This window comes from Haliotis asinina, chromosome 9, assembly GCF_037392515.1.
Source record: "Haliotis asinina isolate JCU_RB_2024 chromosome 9, JCU_Hal_asi_v2, whole genome shotgun sequence".
NCBI lineage: Eukaryota > Metazoa > Mollusca > Gastropoda > Lepetellida > Haliotidae > Haliotis > Haliotis asinina.
In genome coordinates, this window is record NC_090288.1 from 52,966,987 (window position 1) to 52,981,744 (window position 14,758).

General features: G+C 42.4%; 2 protein-coding genes across 2 annotated transcripts in view; both read left to right on the top strand.

Moving 5' to 3' along the window:
• LOC137297079 (fibulin-1-like) overlaps positions 1–14,758 on the top strand; it is a 565,492-nt gene that overhangs the window by 432,110 nt on the left and 118,624 nt on the right. The window lies entirely within an intron of this gene.
• Positions 1–14,758, top strand: part of LOC137297320 (protocadherin-16-like) — a 33,676-nt gene that overhangs the window by 16,975 nt on the left and 1,943 nt on the right. Inside the window, exons 25-40 of the mRNA XM_067829331.1 lie at positions 66–314; positions 1,044–1,196; positions 2,150–2,295; positions 2,403–2,499; positions 2,652–2,787; positions 3,106–3,932; positions 4,354–4,669; positions 4,852–4,967; positions 5,077–7,122; positions 7,231–7,353; positions 7,752–10,377; positions 10,765–11,014; positions 11,117–12,095; positions 12,427–12,754; positions 13,765–13,913; positions 14,119–14,300. Coding sequence (XP_067685432.1) covers positions 66–314; positions 1,044–1,196; positions 2,150–2,295; positions 2,403–2,499; positions 2,652–2,787; positions 3,106–3,932; positions 4,354–4,669; positions 4,852–4,967; positions 5,077–7,122; positions 7,231–7,353; positions 7,752–10,377; positions 10,765–11,014; positions 11,117–12,095; positions 12,427–12,754; positions 13,765–13,913; positions 14,119–14,300 — 8,723 coding nt within the window. The remainder of the gene's footprint in view (positions 1–65; positions 315–1,043; positions 1,197–2,149; positions 2,296–2,402; positions 2,500–2,651; positions 2,788–3,105; positions 3,933–4,353; positions 4,670–4,851; positions 4,968–5,076; positions 7,123–7,230; positions 7,354–7,751; positions 10,378–10,764; positions 11,015–11,116; positions 12,096–12,426; positions 12,755–13,764; positions 13,914–14,118; positions 14,301–14,758) is intronic.

Here is a 14,758-nt window from a genome sequence, read left to right on the forward strand (position 1 = left end):
TAGTTTGTTTAATGTTTCTTATGTAAAATATGTTTTTTACCAATATTTCCAATTTTTATACTCAGCTGTGGACTACGATTCAGCCACGACGTCGTACACTCTGCAGATCCAAGTCAGTGACGGAACCAACTCCAGGACTGTCACTGTTTACGTGGATGTCGGTGCTGTAAATGAAGCCACGCCCACTTTTGCAACACCATTCCCTACATTGTCTATATCTGAGAGTGATGCTCCTGGCACCACAGTCCACACCTATACTGCTGTAGATTCCGACTACACACCCCACGCTGTCACAACGTATGCTATCAGCACGGGTACGTAGCTTCCTGTACCTATTGATGCGTATTTTACTCGCATGAAAATAACAGTACTGCAGACGACTATTACTGTGGGCAATAATCTGCAAGTACGATTTATTTCTATTCATATTCTATGAGGTCATAGCATTTGAAATAGTACGTTCATTTAAATATACACAACGCAACATACTAAATACATACAAAGTCAACATGCTTGTTTGTGTGATATGATTAATATTGTCTACATGTTTTGTTGTATTTTTTTCCAACAAATGTCAAAGCTCCATGAAATGTGTGGTGTAAAAAAGATTCTTTGACAGGAATTCAACTTTTCGCTAGGATATGGCTAAAGCTTAGCTTTGAATAAACAATATATACTGATAGAAACGAATAAGGGAACGCTGAAATGTATAGGGATATATGTATTTACTGTCAGTGTAATTAAAGCGCGATTTTACAAATACAAGACATTGTTGATAGCAAAAGTCAGTATCTGGTATGTCCCCCATGTCTGCGGATAACAGACTGGCATCGGCGGGGTACACTCTGGATTAAGTTCCGGATTACCGCCCTTGGAACAGCACGCCACTCTTCTTGGAGAGCAATGAACAAAGCGTCCAGTGTTTGTGGCTGGACGTCCCTACCCCTGACTCGACGGCCTATGACATCCCAAAGATGCTCATTTGGACTAAGGTCCGGACTCTTGGCCGGCCAGGGAAGCACTGTGACGTTGTGGTGTTGAAGGAACTCCATCGAAACTCGGGCTGTATGTGGAACTCAAAGTTTCGACCAACTCGACGTTGAAAGGGAACAACTATCGGCCTCAATACCTCATTACGGTAACGAACACCTGTGAGGCATCCATCTACACGAAGAAGTTCAGTCCTACCGTCGTAGGTGATCCCTCCCCACACCATAACAGAACCTCCACCGTAACGATCATGTTGTCTGACAGTACATGGAAGAAATCGCTCATTTCGACGTCTCCAGACACGAATTCGACCATCTGCAAAGTCTAAGTTAAAGCGTGATTCGTCACTGAACATTGTATACCTCCAGTGACGTAACTGACGGACGCCATGACGTCTAGCCCATGCCAGTCGTAGACGCTTGTGTTGGCGTGTCATGTTGACTCCGAATACGGGACGTCGTGCTTGTAACCCTGCTGATTTCAGCCGATTCCTTACAGTTCGGTCGCTTATTCTTACATGAGTGATAGCCCTGAAGTCAATGTTGATTTTGGAAGAGGATTTAAAGCGATCCCGCAATGCAAGGAGCCGTATGTGTCGATCTTCACGAGCAGTTGTTTTTGGACTTGGGCCACGACCAGGTCTCATTTTCACGTCACCAGTTTTACGGAACAAGTTCCACAAACGTGAAATAACGCTTTTTGACTTTTGCATGTCCCTAGCAGTTTGGCAAATTGACATCCCACCCTGTATTTTCCCGATCGCTTGCCATTTCTGCTGGTTGGTTAGGTACTGTCTTGGCATTGTTGTAGACCTTTCTGTAACCTTTAGTCTTCCTTAAATGAAGGATGCTACCAAGCTTCAAGATCTTTATACCCACTTTAGCATGTTTTGCACGTGCAAATGGCACTGTATGGTTGTGTTTTTGAGCATTGTTTTTAAGAAGTATTTGGTCAAGAGGTCTGAGACTTCATGATAACATGTCTTATTTCTCTAAATAAATCTAAGCGTTCCCTTATTCTTTTCCATCAGTATATTCGTATTAATAAACGACACTTGCTCGGTAGCAGACCTAGAGCATTATAGATGTTAACCAAATAATATCTTACTAACATAAAACTTAATGATTTGTATCCAGATTTGTTATTTAAATATTTTCAGTGACCCAAGGAGGCTTGTCCTTGTTCAGCATAGACCCGTCATCTGCTATCATCACCCTCGCCTCCAGTGTTGACTACGACGCTCTTCCTGCAGGCACCAAGTTCTATCTCCTCACTCTCACAGCTACAGACGGGGGCGGACTTCAGGCAAGTGTCACATACGGATGTGCATGTATATCCCATAACAACTGACAGTGGTCATAGCGGGTTGTTGGGCCATTTGGTACATAATAATTCATTTGTTGTCTTTATAGGGGACTGGCACGGTAACAGTCAGCGTGACAAACGTCAATGACAACATTCCCTCCTGCGCTCAATCCAGCTGGTCACAGAATGTTGCAGAGAATGTCGGTAAGACTTTATACACTTGGAAGTGTCGTAAGCTACACCAAAACGTTATCTGTTGTCTATGGTATTTGTTTTACCTTCCGGACGGTCGTATTTGTATTCGCCACTTGCTATTCTTCGTACCAATTAATGGATTCTTATTTGTTCTGTTACAGCTACATTCCCCACGACACTTATTGCAAGTTTGGGATGTTCAGACGTTGAAGATGGAACGTCACTGGTCTATACTCTTGTGCAGAGTCCAGGGTCTCACTTTGACGTAACAGCTGGAACTGTTAGCATAACAAGTGAGTAAAATGTGATACGTTACAATGTTCATAGGTCAGCGAACGTGCGCTTCACTTTCATATTTGAGCCTTAGGCAGTTGGGCATCTGAATGTGCAACACACATAAACCATTAAACATTTTTCTTTGTAGATTAGACATGATGGCATGTTTGGCCAGATTATTGCCATGTCTTTATGAATCACTATCAAATAGTGATACCATCATTCTTCCCAAAGAATTTACGAGCAGCAGAGAATAGAACTTTATCAGTTCTTCTTGGCTTCTATTACTATGACTATGGTGCCGTATTTGTCCACCCTTGATTTGGATCCACGTTTTAGACACAGCACGATCTGTATGTATCCTGCAAAATATCTGAGTCATCATAATTCGCATACTGAAACAAATCTAACTACTTCAGGTGCTGTTGATTACGAGGCAAACACTGCCCATACTTTGACCATCACTGTCTCTGACACTGGTAGTCCTGTACAGTCAACGACCGTCACGGTAAACATCAACGTTATCAATGTCAACGATGGCCCACCAACATTTACAGGAACATTTTCTGCCACCATTGCTGAAAACAGTGTCATTGGGATCTCCGTTGCTGATGTTGTAGCCACAGATCCTGATGGGAATAATGCTTTTGGAAGCCCTGTATATTCTATTCAGGGCGGCGACCTCAGTAATCAGTTCACCATCAACTCAAACACTGGAAGAGTGACAACTATTGCTAAGTTGGACCGAGAAACAAAAGCTAGCTATGATCTGATCATCAAAGCCACAGAAAGTGGAGACACTGGAACCGCGACAGTTACACTTACTGTAACCATCACGGATGTAAACGACAATTCCCCATCTTGCTCTCAGAATTCCTTTGTTGTCACGGTCAGTGAAGCTGAGGTTGCCGGATTCGCTGTCAACACATTTACATGTACAGATGCTGACACCACCGGAACTGTAACATACACCTTGTCAAGTGGAGATTCGACCAAGTTTGAAATGAGTTCAAATATTCTTCAGTTGAAGTCGCCACTTGACTTTGACTCTGGTGTGACAAAATATGATGTTGTTGTGACAGTATCTGACACCACAAATAGCGTATCTATCCCCGGAACCATTCATGTTGGAAACGTCAATGAGGCTCCGCCGGTATTTTCACCAGGTAAGTAGCCTTGTATATAACAAAACTCAGAGTTTGCACAGGAAGTTAAGACCTGTAAAAGCAAAATATTCAGCTAAAAACTACTCCTCGAGATAGATACAGTTGGAGGATTACACAGAACCTGAAGGATTGCAAAAGGATTGTTTACATATACATCTGGGAATTTTGATTTATACATTTGCCACATGTCGAAAAACAAATGCTCTTCTCGCCTTTCTATACATCTGTTTTGTCCTCAAGCTCATGAGTTGTCAACCGTGAGCCGTAGTTTTGAAATATATTTTAAAATGTCATCTGTGATAGTTCAGTGTTCATGTGATGGTTCCGTTTTAGCTTTCACAATATACATTGATAATTTCGCTTCCACTGTTACATCTAGTTGCTCTTCACCATACACATATTCTGACTTTGTTACTTTCAGTGATATATTCAGCAACTCACGGTGAGAATCTGGCTCTGGCCTCCACAATAGCACAGGTAACTGCAACAGATGCAGACTCCGCCTCCACTTCCGATGGACAAATCACGTATGCCTTTGTGGCTTCGTACCCATTGTTTGCTCTCGACTCAACTTTAGGCATAATCACGCTTGTGTCATCATTGGACAGAGAGACGGCTGCAACTCACGACCTTCTGGTTACAGCAACAGACGGAACTACCACAGTAACTGCCACTGTCAGTTTGACTGTCACAGACGAAAATGACAACACGCCTGTGTTTGGTGCTGGATCATACAGGTACTGATAGACACCTTTCACTCTACAACACAAACTGATGACTCCCAGCAGATGCAGACCTATTGACTCCACTCACATTGCGTTGGTATCGAACCATTATCACAAATAGTGTTTTTAGTGTATCGTTGTAATTCAAGATAATAGAGATGTCTCCGTGATGTGTCTTCTTTTTTTCTCCACAGTGGCAGTGTGTCTGAGACCGACGCTGTTGGAGTAAGTGTAGTGGTCACCGTTGCTGCGACTGACTTAGATGACCCTGCAACAGGAGGAAATGGACAAGTAACATACTCGATAATCGGTATGTAAAATGCTAGCAGTATCAATACTAAGAGTGTGTGATTTTGATGTTCTCTTGAAGGGCTGTTTCTTTGTGTGACTTGTAAAACCCACCGCTCTCTTCCTTACAGGTGGAAATACGAACAGTGACTTTACAATCGGTGCTAGCAATGGCGAGATAAGAACAGCCAAGTTGTTAGACTATGAGACAGCTCAGTCACACACACTAACAGTGAAGGCAGTCGACAGAGCAGGTGATGCGCAATCCAAATCCGCCACAACAATCGTATCAATTACAGTCACTAATGTGAATGAACATGACCCAGTCTTTACTCCAACAACCATCATCAAATCAGTCCCAGAAAACACAGCTGTTGGAACACTCATCCATCAGATCCTCGCAACAGATGCCGACAGTGGCACAGATGGAGATCTTACGTACACCATGCCAACACATGCCACATTTGCCCTAGCGTCTGATGGTGCTCTTACACTCAAAGATAATCTTGACTTTGCAACTGCCAGTACCCACTCACTTACTGTGACGGCAACCGATGGCGGAACACCACCTAGAAGTACAGACGTCACTGTGACAATCAACGTTGTTGACGACAACAATAACACGCCAACATGCTCCCCAAGTTCAACGACTACCATCCAAAGAGAAGACTACACTGGCAACGTAGCTACTTTGACATGCACAGACCTGGATACAGGAGCAAGTGGTACACTTTCCTACATAATAGAATCTGTGAATGCTGTTGCTGGGAGTGGTTCGTTTTCTGTTGATGCGAGTGGTGTTGTTTCCACAACAGGTTTGGATTATGAAACAGCCACAGCACATTCTATCATTGTAAGAGTGGAGGATGGTGGAGTTCCTGCCAGAACCACATCAGGTACAGTCATTGTGTCAGTAACAGACGTTAATGAGGCTGCTCCAGTATTTATTGGAACGCCATTCAACCCCTCTATGGCAGAATCAGAGGCAGTTGGATTTACAATACTTACAGTGACTGCAACTGATGCTGACACTGCAAATAGTATTACATATTCCCTGACAGACACAACCAACCTAATCATAGGATCTTCCACTGGAATAATAACTCTGAAGGTTCAACAAGACAGAGAAGTCACTCCAACTGTCACTGTTGATGTATGTGCAACAGATTCAGGAACAGTAGATGCTATTAAATCCACATGTGAAACTTTGACACTCACTACAACAGATGTCAACGACAACCTGCCAGTGTTTAACCCATCAACTTATGCAACAAATGTTGACGAGAATGCACCCACAGGGACGACTGTAGTTACAGTAACAGCAACAGATGCTGACGCTGCAGGTTTTGGAACTGTTACCTATTCTATACAAAGTGGCAACACTGGCAATGTTTTCAGCATTTCAGCAGGTGCGATCACAGTTACTGACAATACTGGCTTGAACTATGAGACGACCCAACTTTTCACTCTCACAGTGAGGGCAACCGATGGTGGGGGCAATTCAAGTGACGTCATAGTGTCCATATCTGTGAATCCTATCAATGAAAACTCTCCAACGTTCACCCCTGCTTCAAGCACCGAAGTTGTCCCTGAGAACAGTGTAGTGGGACACGTTGTTATTGACCTTGATGCTACGGATACTGATTCTGGACCAGATGGACAATTAACCTACAGCATCATATCAGGATCTCTTGGGAAATTTGTAATTGATCCATCGACTGGCGTTGTGACTGTGAGTGACGTACTTGATGCTGAATCTGTATCATCATACACTCTTACAATCCAGGCAACAGATGCTGGTACTAATCCATCATCCCTGAGTGGTACTTACATACTAACTGTGTCAGTGACTGATGTGAATGATGTAACACCATCTTGCACTCAGTCATACTACGCAACTACCATATCAGAATCAACAGGACCACCAACATCGGTTCAACAAATTGTCTGTTCTGACTCAGATATAAACGCACCGAACAATGTCCTCAGCTATGCCAAAATTGCAGGGGATCCAGGTAACCTGTTTGATGTGGATGCTTCTACAGGACTGGTGTCAGTTGCTGCAGCAGCATCCTTTGATAGGGAGACTACTGCATCATATCTTCTGAATGTTACTGTTACTGATAGTGGAGCCACAGCACTTTCTACCGTCATCCATGTTTTTGTCAGCATCACAGGTATGTCATTTTACCTACTATAACTGCATTGAAAATGGGATTAGATCGTTTTGCTCATCGCTGGGACAGTGTATACTCATTATTTTTTGTTATTTTATCTATTTATAGACGAGAATGACAACACACCTGCGTTTAGCCAGAACCCGTACACGCCCAGCGTTGCTGAAGATGGTAGTCCTGGAACAATTGTTGTGACAGTAGCAGCAACAGACCCAGATGCTGGATCAAATGGTAGTCGACAATGTTATAGTGTAAAGGATTATATCTGCAGGAGAACTGTGAAAATATAGGGTAGAAATGCTCTTCAGTAACTCATGCATGTCGTAAGAGGCGACTAACGGGATTCGGTGGTCAGGAATCAATAACTCTTTGACACATGTCATCGTGACGACATTATGTGGATCGGTACTCATGCTCACGATCACTGGCTTGTCTGGTCCAGACACGATTATTTCCAGTTCGACGCCATATATGCAGCGTAAACTCATTTGGAGGTTATGGATGAGCCATGTTCAACAACCTCCTAATGTCAATCTCCAGAATTATATCTTTGTGCAGTCCATTAATCAGTTCAAGATTTAAATCACGTCATGATGTTCTCGTGTACATTTCGTTGTTTGGTTTTGCAGGAGACGTAGTGTACTTCATATCAGCAGGAAATTCACTAGGCCACTTCACTGTGGACTCTGTGACAGGAGTAGTGTCTGTTCAGGCAGCTCTTGACAGGGAGACTTTATCGTCATATGTTTTGGAAGTAAGGGCTCAGGACAAAGGAACCCCAACAAGTCTTACTGGAACATCTACTGTCTCGATAACTGTAAGCGATGTCAATGACAACGTTCCTATTTGCACTTCCTCTGTATACTCAGGGAGCGTACCAGAAGATGCTACTCTATCCACGTCTGTTACCACTGTGTCTTGTTCGGATGCTGATGTTCCTCCTAACAATAATGTTGTCTACACAATCACAGCAGGCAACACTGGGAGTGTCTTTGCTATTGGATCTACATCAGGAGAGGTTACAGTCAATGCAGGACTTGATGCAGAAACACTGAGTGCGTATAGTCTCACAGTACAAGCTTCAGATGGAACCCTTTCTACCGATGTCATTGTAACAGTCATAGTATCGGATGTTAACGAGCACGACCCGGCCTTTTCTCCACCTGGACCCTATTCCGAGTCATTCAGTGAGGATACAGTTATAGGAACTACGATAATGAACATAAGTGCAAATGATAATGATGTGTCCAATTCTGTTCTATCATTCAGCATAACTCTAGGAAACGCAGAAAACAAGTTTTGGATTGATCCAACATCAGGGACTGTTGTTCTTCAGGCAGCTCTTGACCGAGAAGCCACAGACACATATTCCTTGACAGTAGAAGTTGCTGATGGAACTGGGGCTGGAACTCGCACGGCAACGACTCAGCTGACAGTTTTAGTCCTTGACATAAATGACAATGATCCAATTTGTGCTCCTTCCAATTATATAAACACACTACCAGAAGATTCCAATATTGGAACAACTGTAAGCAGTCTAACATGTTCTGATGCAGATTCCTCTACCCCGACCCTGGACTACAGTATCACAACAGGAAATGGTGAGGGTAAATTTACCATTGATGCTGCTTCTGGGGTGGTTACCATATTTGCTTTGCTTGATTATGAAACTACCACTTCCTACAACTTGGAAATTCAAGTATCCGATCAAGGGGGAACTGCACGAGTTATCACCGTTCCAGTAACTTTAGATGTGACACCTGTTAATGAAGCAGCTCCAGTATTTTCTCCAGTTACACCCGTAACTATACAAGAGGATGTCTCTGTTGGAACGGTTGTGTATAACGTAACAGCTACAGATACCGATAATGGTTTACTTCATGGAACAGTTAGGTATTCAATAACATCTGGTAATGGTCTTGGCCATTATAGTATTGATGAAGGAACGGGTGAAATTAAAACTGTTGGTAATTTAGACAGAGAAAGCACTGCCTCATACACTTTGAAAATCCGTGCCACTGACGACTTTGCTGGTTCAGGGGCTGAGCGTAGTGCTGAAGTGGACCTCAGTATAACTGTTGGTGATGTTAATGACAACATTCCCGTTTTTGTACCAATTCTCTACATCAAAGATGTTCTTGAGACAGCTCCAAATGGTTCTACAGTTGCAGTTGTGACTTCTCGAGATGATGATGACGTTCCAAACGCAACACCCGTGTACTCTATTGTTTCAGGAAATACGGGAAGTGTGTTCAACTTTGTGGCAAACGAACTTCTGTTAGATGCAGGAAAAAACTTAGACTTCGAGACTTTGACAATGTATGATCTTGTCATACAAGTTTCAGATAGTGGATCACCATTATTGACATCGAATGGCAGAATCATCATAAATGTGCTGTCTCAAAACGAGTTTGCCCCGATCCCTGCTGTCCCCAATGACAGCATTACAGTGAGCGAGCTAATCCCAGTAGGAACCAACTTCTATAATGCAAGTGCTGTAGATGGCGATTCAGGTTCGGATGGCGAATTCTCTTGGAGCATTACAAATGGAAACAACCCAGCACTATTCTTCTGCAGTCCACAATTAGGAGAACTGTACACATCGTCCGTTCTAGATTATGACACACCTCCAAACACTCACAACATTACGGTTGAAGCACAAGACAAAGGTGGTCTGACCGGGTCATTCTGGCTTGAAATTGTACTTCAGGATGAAAATGATGAATATCCAGTCTTTACTAAATCTATATATACTCCTCTCTTGAATGAAAATGTACCGATTGGTCAGTCGGTAGAAACGGTAACTGCCATTGACAAAGACTCGGGTACAAATGGTCAAGTTACATATTCAATAACATCTGGAGATGGACAAGCATATTTTGCAATTGACTCATCCAGTGGTATTATTACAACAACACAAAACATCGACTATGAGACAAAAACTGTTTTCTTCCTCATTCTACAAGCAGTAGATGGTGGAACGCCTGCTCTGTCTACTGTTGGGGTCGTCAAAGTGACCATAGTTGATCTCAACGATAATGCTCCTACATTCACACCTGACTTTTTCACTCAAAGTCTGTCTGAAGATGCAACTGTTGGAACAAGTGTGACAACTGTCTTTGCCACAGACGCCGACTCCTCTGCTAACAACAACAACGTCTTCACCTACAGTCTCACTAATGCCTTTTTTGACGTCAATACAGGATCTGGGCAGATATCTACAAAAGCTTTGTTAGACAGAGAAAGTATTCCCAGGTACCTTAGTCTATACACATTTACCTTTTGAACAATCGAGTTCTCTAACAGTCAGAATAGTGATATTTATGACTGGATGAGGTGTGAATTGTTGTTCATCAACCCACATTTGTCCTAAGAGGCGACTGACGGGATCGGGTGGTCAGAGTTGCTGACTTGGTTGAAACATGTCATCGTATCCAAATTGCATAGATGAATGCTCATGCTGTTGATCACTAGATTGCCTGATCCCGATTCGATTATTTACAGACCGGAGCCAGGTAGTTGAAATCCTGCTTTTTGTGGCATTAAGCAACTGCCAACCAGCCATGACTGAACAGTCTATACATTTTTCTCTAATTCACTCAATGAGCCACTCGAATTGTAAATGTTCCTGATATGTTTCAGTCACAATTTAACTATCTTGGCCATCGACCAAGGATCACCATCTAATACAGGAACAGCAGTTGTGACAGTCAACCTCCTCGATGTAAACGATAACACACCAAACATCACAGGAAGTTACTCAACTAATCTGAGCGAGGACACCAGACCTGGAACTATTGTCTTCACTATCACAGCCTCTGACATAGATAGCGGTGTGAATGCAGAACTTGTTTACTCAATTGCGTCTGGAAACACTGATGGAGACTTCAAGGTCTGTAACCATCGTATCATTAAATCATGTTACATATAACCATAATCATATATTATACACCTGTCATAGTGTATCTAATGTACTGTGAAATTGATATTTCAGATTGAAATTGGAAGTGGTATTGTTCAAGTTCAAAATTCACTGGACAGGGAGAGAACCGCTTCCTACAACCTCGTCATCCATGTAACAGATAAGGGTGCCCCTCCACTGACTGCATCTGTTACCACTACAATAGTGATTGATGATATCAATGACAATAATCCAATTTTCATACAGTCTCAATACATCTTTAACATAGCCGAAAATGTTCCTTTGGGGTCTTCTGTTGGAACAATACAAGCTACAGATAAAGACAGTTTAACAAATGCAGCACTAACATATGAAATTGTTGTCTTCTGGACTGGTGAAGCGTCCCATTTTGTCCTTGACCTTTCGTCTGGAGTGATAACTACAGACGGCAATCTGGACCGAGAAAGCATTGATACATACAGTTTAAGATGTCGTGCTAAAGATGGTGGAACTCCACAGTTAACTGGAGATGTAAATGTGACAATTGTGATTGATGACTTAAATGACAATCCCCCTGTCTTCAACTCGTTACAGTATACAGGATCTGTAAATGAAAACACAGCGGCAGGAACCAGCATATTAACTGTCACTGTCACCGATGCAGACGCCCACAATGGTGCCATAACTCTGTCAATCGACACTTCAACACCTGAAGGTGCCCGTGGTGATCAGTTCCTAACAGTTGATTCTGCTACAGGTATTTCAAGTGTCAAGTCTGTTATGGACAGAGAAGTGGACGTGGAATTCAATGTAACCATTTTAGCAGTTGACAATGGGACAGTTCCACTGACTGCCTCAGCTGTGGTGTACATAACAGTTATCGATGAAAATGACAATACCCCTGTCTTCAGTTCTACGTTTTACAACACTGAGATTGCCTTCACTGGTACCTGTGACAACACTATTGTGACTCTGACTGCCACTGATGCTGATTCCGGATTAAATGGACAGGTGTTCTACGTCTTTTCACAGAACCCCTATGGATTTGTCTTTGCTATTGATATGAGTTCAGGTATGCATATTTATTCCCCCATAACATAATATCACTGATGTAGTTCTATTTTCAGACTTGTCTGAAGCCAAATGAATTCTAAAATACCATAAACAGTTGGTCGCCAATGCATAACTGCGCCAATGCACAAACTTTGGTTATGCAAACCTAAACAGAGAGAGGTTGCCACATATAACAGCGTTTGATACACATAACCATGTAGGCACAATGCTACACTACAGTTTCGATGTCAGACCAACCCACGAATACTAGTAGTCGAAAAGCTCGTTTTGAACAATAATGTTGTCTTTCTACATCAAGGCCATTTCTATATTTATTACATTTCTTCTAGGTGTTGTGACGCTACAGACCCCTGTATCAGTTAACACCAAGTACGTACTAGAAGCCTCAGGGAACGATGGTGGCGTTCCTTCACGAACAACCAACCCAGCAGCAGCAATTCGGGTAGATACATTCGATCCCAATTCAGTGGTCGTCGTTATCAGGCTTGGCATAAGCAGAGCAGATTTTCTCCTCAGACAGGATCAGTTTGTGTCCCAATTCAAGACGGTCATGTCAGCCAGATATCCTTCATGTCTTGTACGGATCTGGTGCATCACAGAGAGATCTGGCGAGACGGCTGTTGCGGCACCAACAAGGCGACGACTCCTCACCTCAAGGTTACCAAGTTACCAATTTTGTAAATTCCATCTGCATAATAAGAGGACTAATGATGCCTACTGTATAATCTAGTGCAATGTGATCCTATAGAACTAGCATGCTTACGTTAATGTTGTATCAAATGGTTGCTGTTATTGTTGGACCTTTAAACTCCATGGAGAGTACGGTTTAAAATTTAAAACCGAAACTGGCTAACTAAGAAGTCCTTATGCAAAGGAACCAGCAGACGCTTGCAACTGTGTTTAAACATAAACTACACTTCAACATTAGAAAATAAAGATGTGGAACAACAACAGTAATGAATAAAGTGGCAGTAATGCTATGATGACAGTATAAAACATACAATCCTTTGAAAAAAAGGGATGTTTTGATTTCCGTTTGAAAACATCAGGAGATATACTGGAGTCAAACAATGTAAATATGACAATGAATGGTTTGAAAATGCATCACCACTTGCACGTCCTTATGACAATAATTGTTTGTTCAGTAATCGCTCTACAATTGTGTATGACGTGAATTTGCATGTTTAGGATTTTGATTTTCACACAAAGAAAAATGGCTACAAACGAACACTAACAACTACGTGATGCAAGATGATTGTCAAAATTAATGGTCTACAGTCATTCATTGACCTTGGCGAAAACTGTCACAATTCAGAATGACAACCCACACTGCGTTGTGCCCGCGCAAACCATGCGTTGTGGTTAGGCGTGGTGCGTTCAGAACATGTGTCTTTGAAAAATTTCTCATCGGGTAAAACGTCCTATATACAATGGAAATTTCCACTATTTTTGAAAGTATCGTAGCAATAATGGCAAGAAAGTCAGTGATCAAAATATTCACAAAGCATCTACAATGGTGTATCTTCTAGTGTAAGTTGATAACAGGAGGAAAATAATGATCTTCGCCCAATTACTGGTTTTCATTTAATATGAGAGAACATGAATCGTAACATGAATCTTTGTCAGCAATGACTTGCACTGACATATAACAAAACTATATGTTGCAGTCCAGTAAATATCAACCTTGTGCTTGTTGCTGACAACACAACTGAAACGCCCAGCAACCTGGCTCAAGACAAGACTTTCCTTACCTCCAGTGCTGTCACCAGTGTTGTAGCGTCCGACCCGTCAGGGACTCCATCATCAGCACTACAAGGTAAAGAAAACTTTTAAAGTAGCCGTAGACATATATGGAATCATCATCATCGTCGTCGTCGTCACCACCACCACCATCATCATCATCTTGCTCTTCATCATCATCATGAACGTTAGTTGTGTAACCGGATAAATGTCACTTAAGTTTTCATCCGTGCCTTTAATGAATGCGTTTGGTTCATACATTACACTTTCTTGTGATGTAGGATCCGCCTGGGACTACTTTGTGATCCAGAACGCCAGCCCCTATTCCGAGACTGTCACCCCCTGGCATCAGACCACAGTCGGCATCGTCTTCATCACCCTCTCCTGCCTACTGGCCGCCGTCCTCATCGGCATCACAATCTTCGCCATCCTCTGGTGGAGGAAGAAGAGAAGGTTGGTCACTGTAAATTCGCCATTTCGGATTGGAAACATCTGGGTATCAACACATGGGTACAACTAATCCTTCCGTGTGTGTTTATTTTGTTAGGCCGATTACACCAACTCGAACGACAATCTTAGAGAAAAGACCTGCGGTAAGGACCACACTGGTTAGCAGAGGTAAACATAATTCTCACACTATGTTCTTTTGTAGGATATCAATAACGCAAACATTAAACTTACAAAGAAGTGGTCGTACATACCACATCTGCAAAACACAGAACCACTGACAAGCTTTTAAGGTCATCGCCAAGTCTGTACAGTTAGACAAGTATCATTTTGTAGTGTTCACATTTGAAGAAAGATCAGCACGCTTCTGAAAATATGTGTTCAGAATGAATACACTATGTCCAGCCGATGTATTTGACGCATCCATTGTTAACAATTTAGAGACTGCCATTGGTATTTTACCAGAAAGACGGC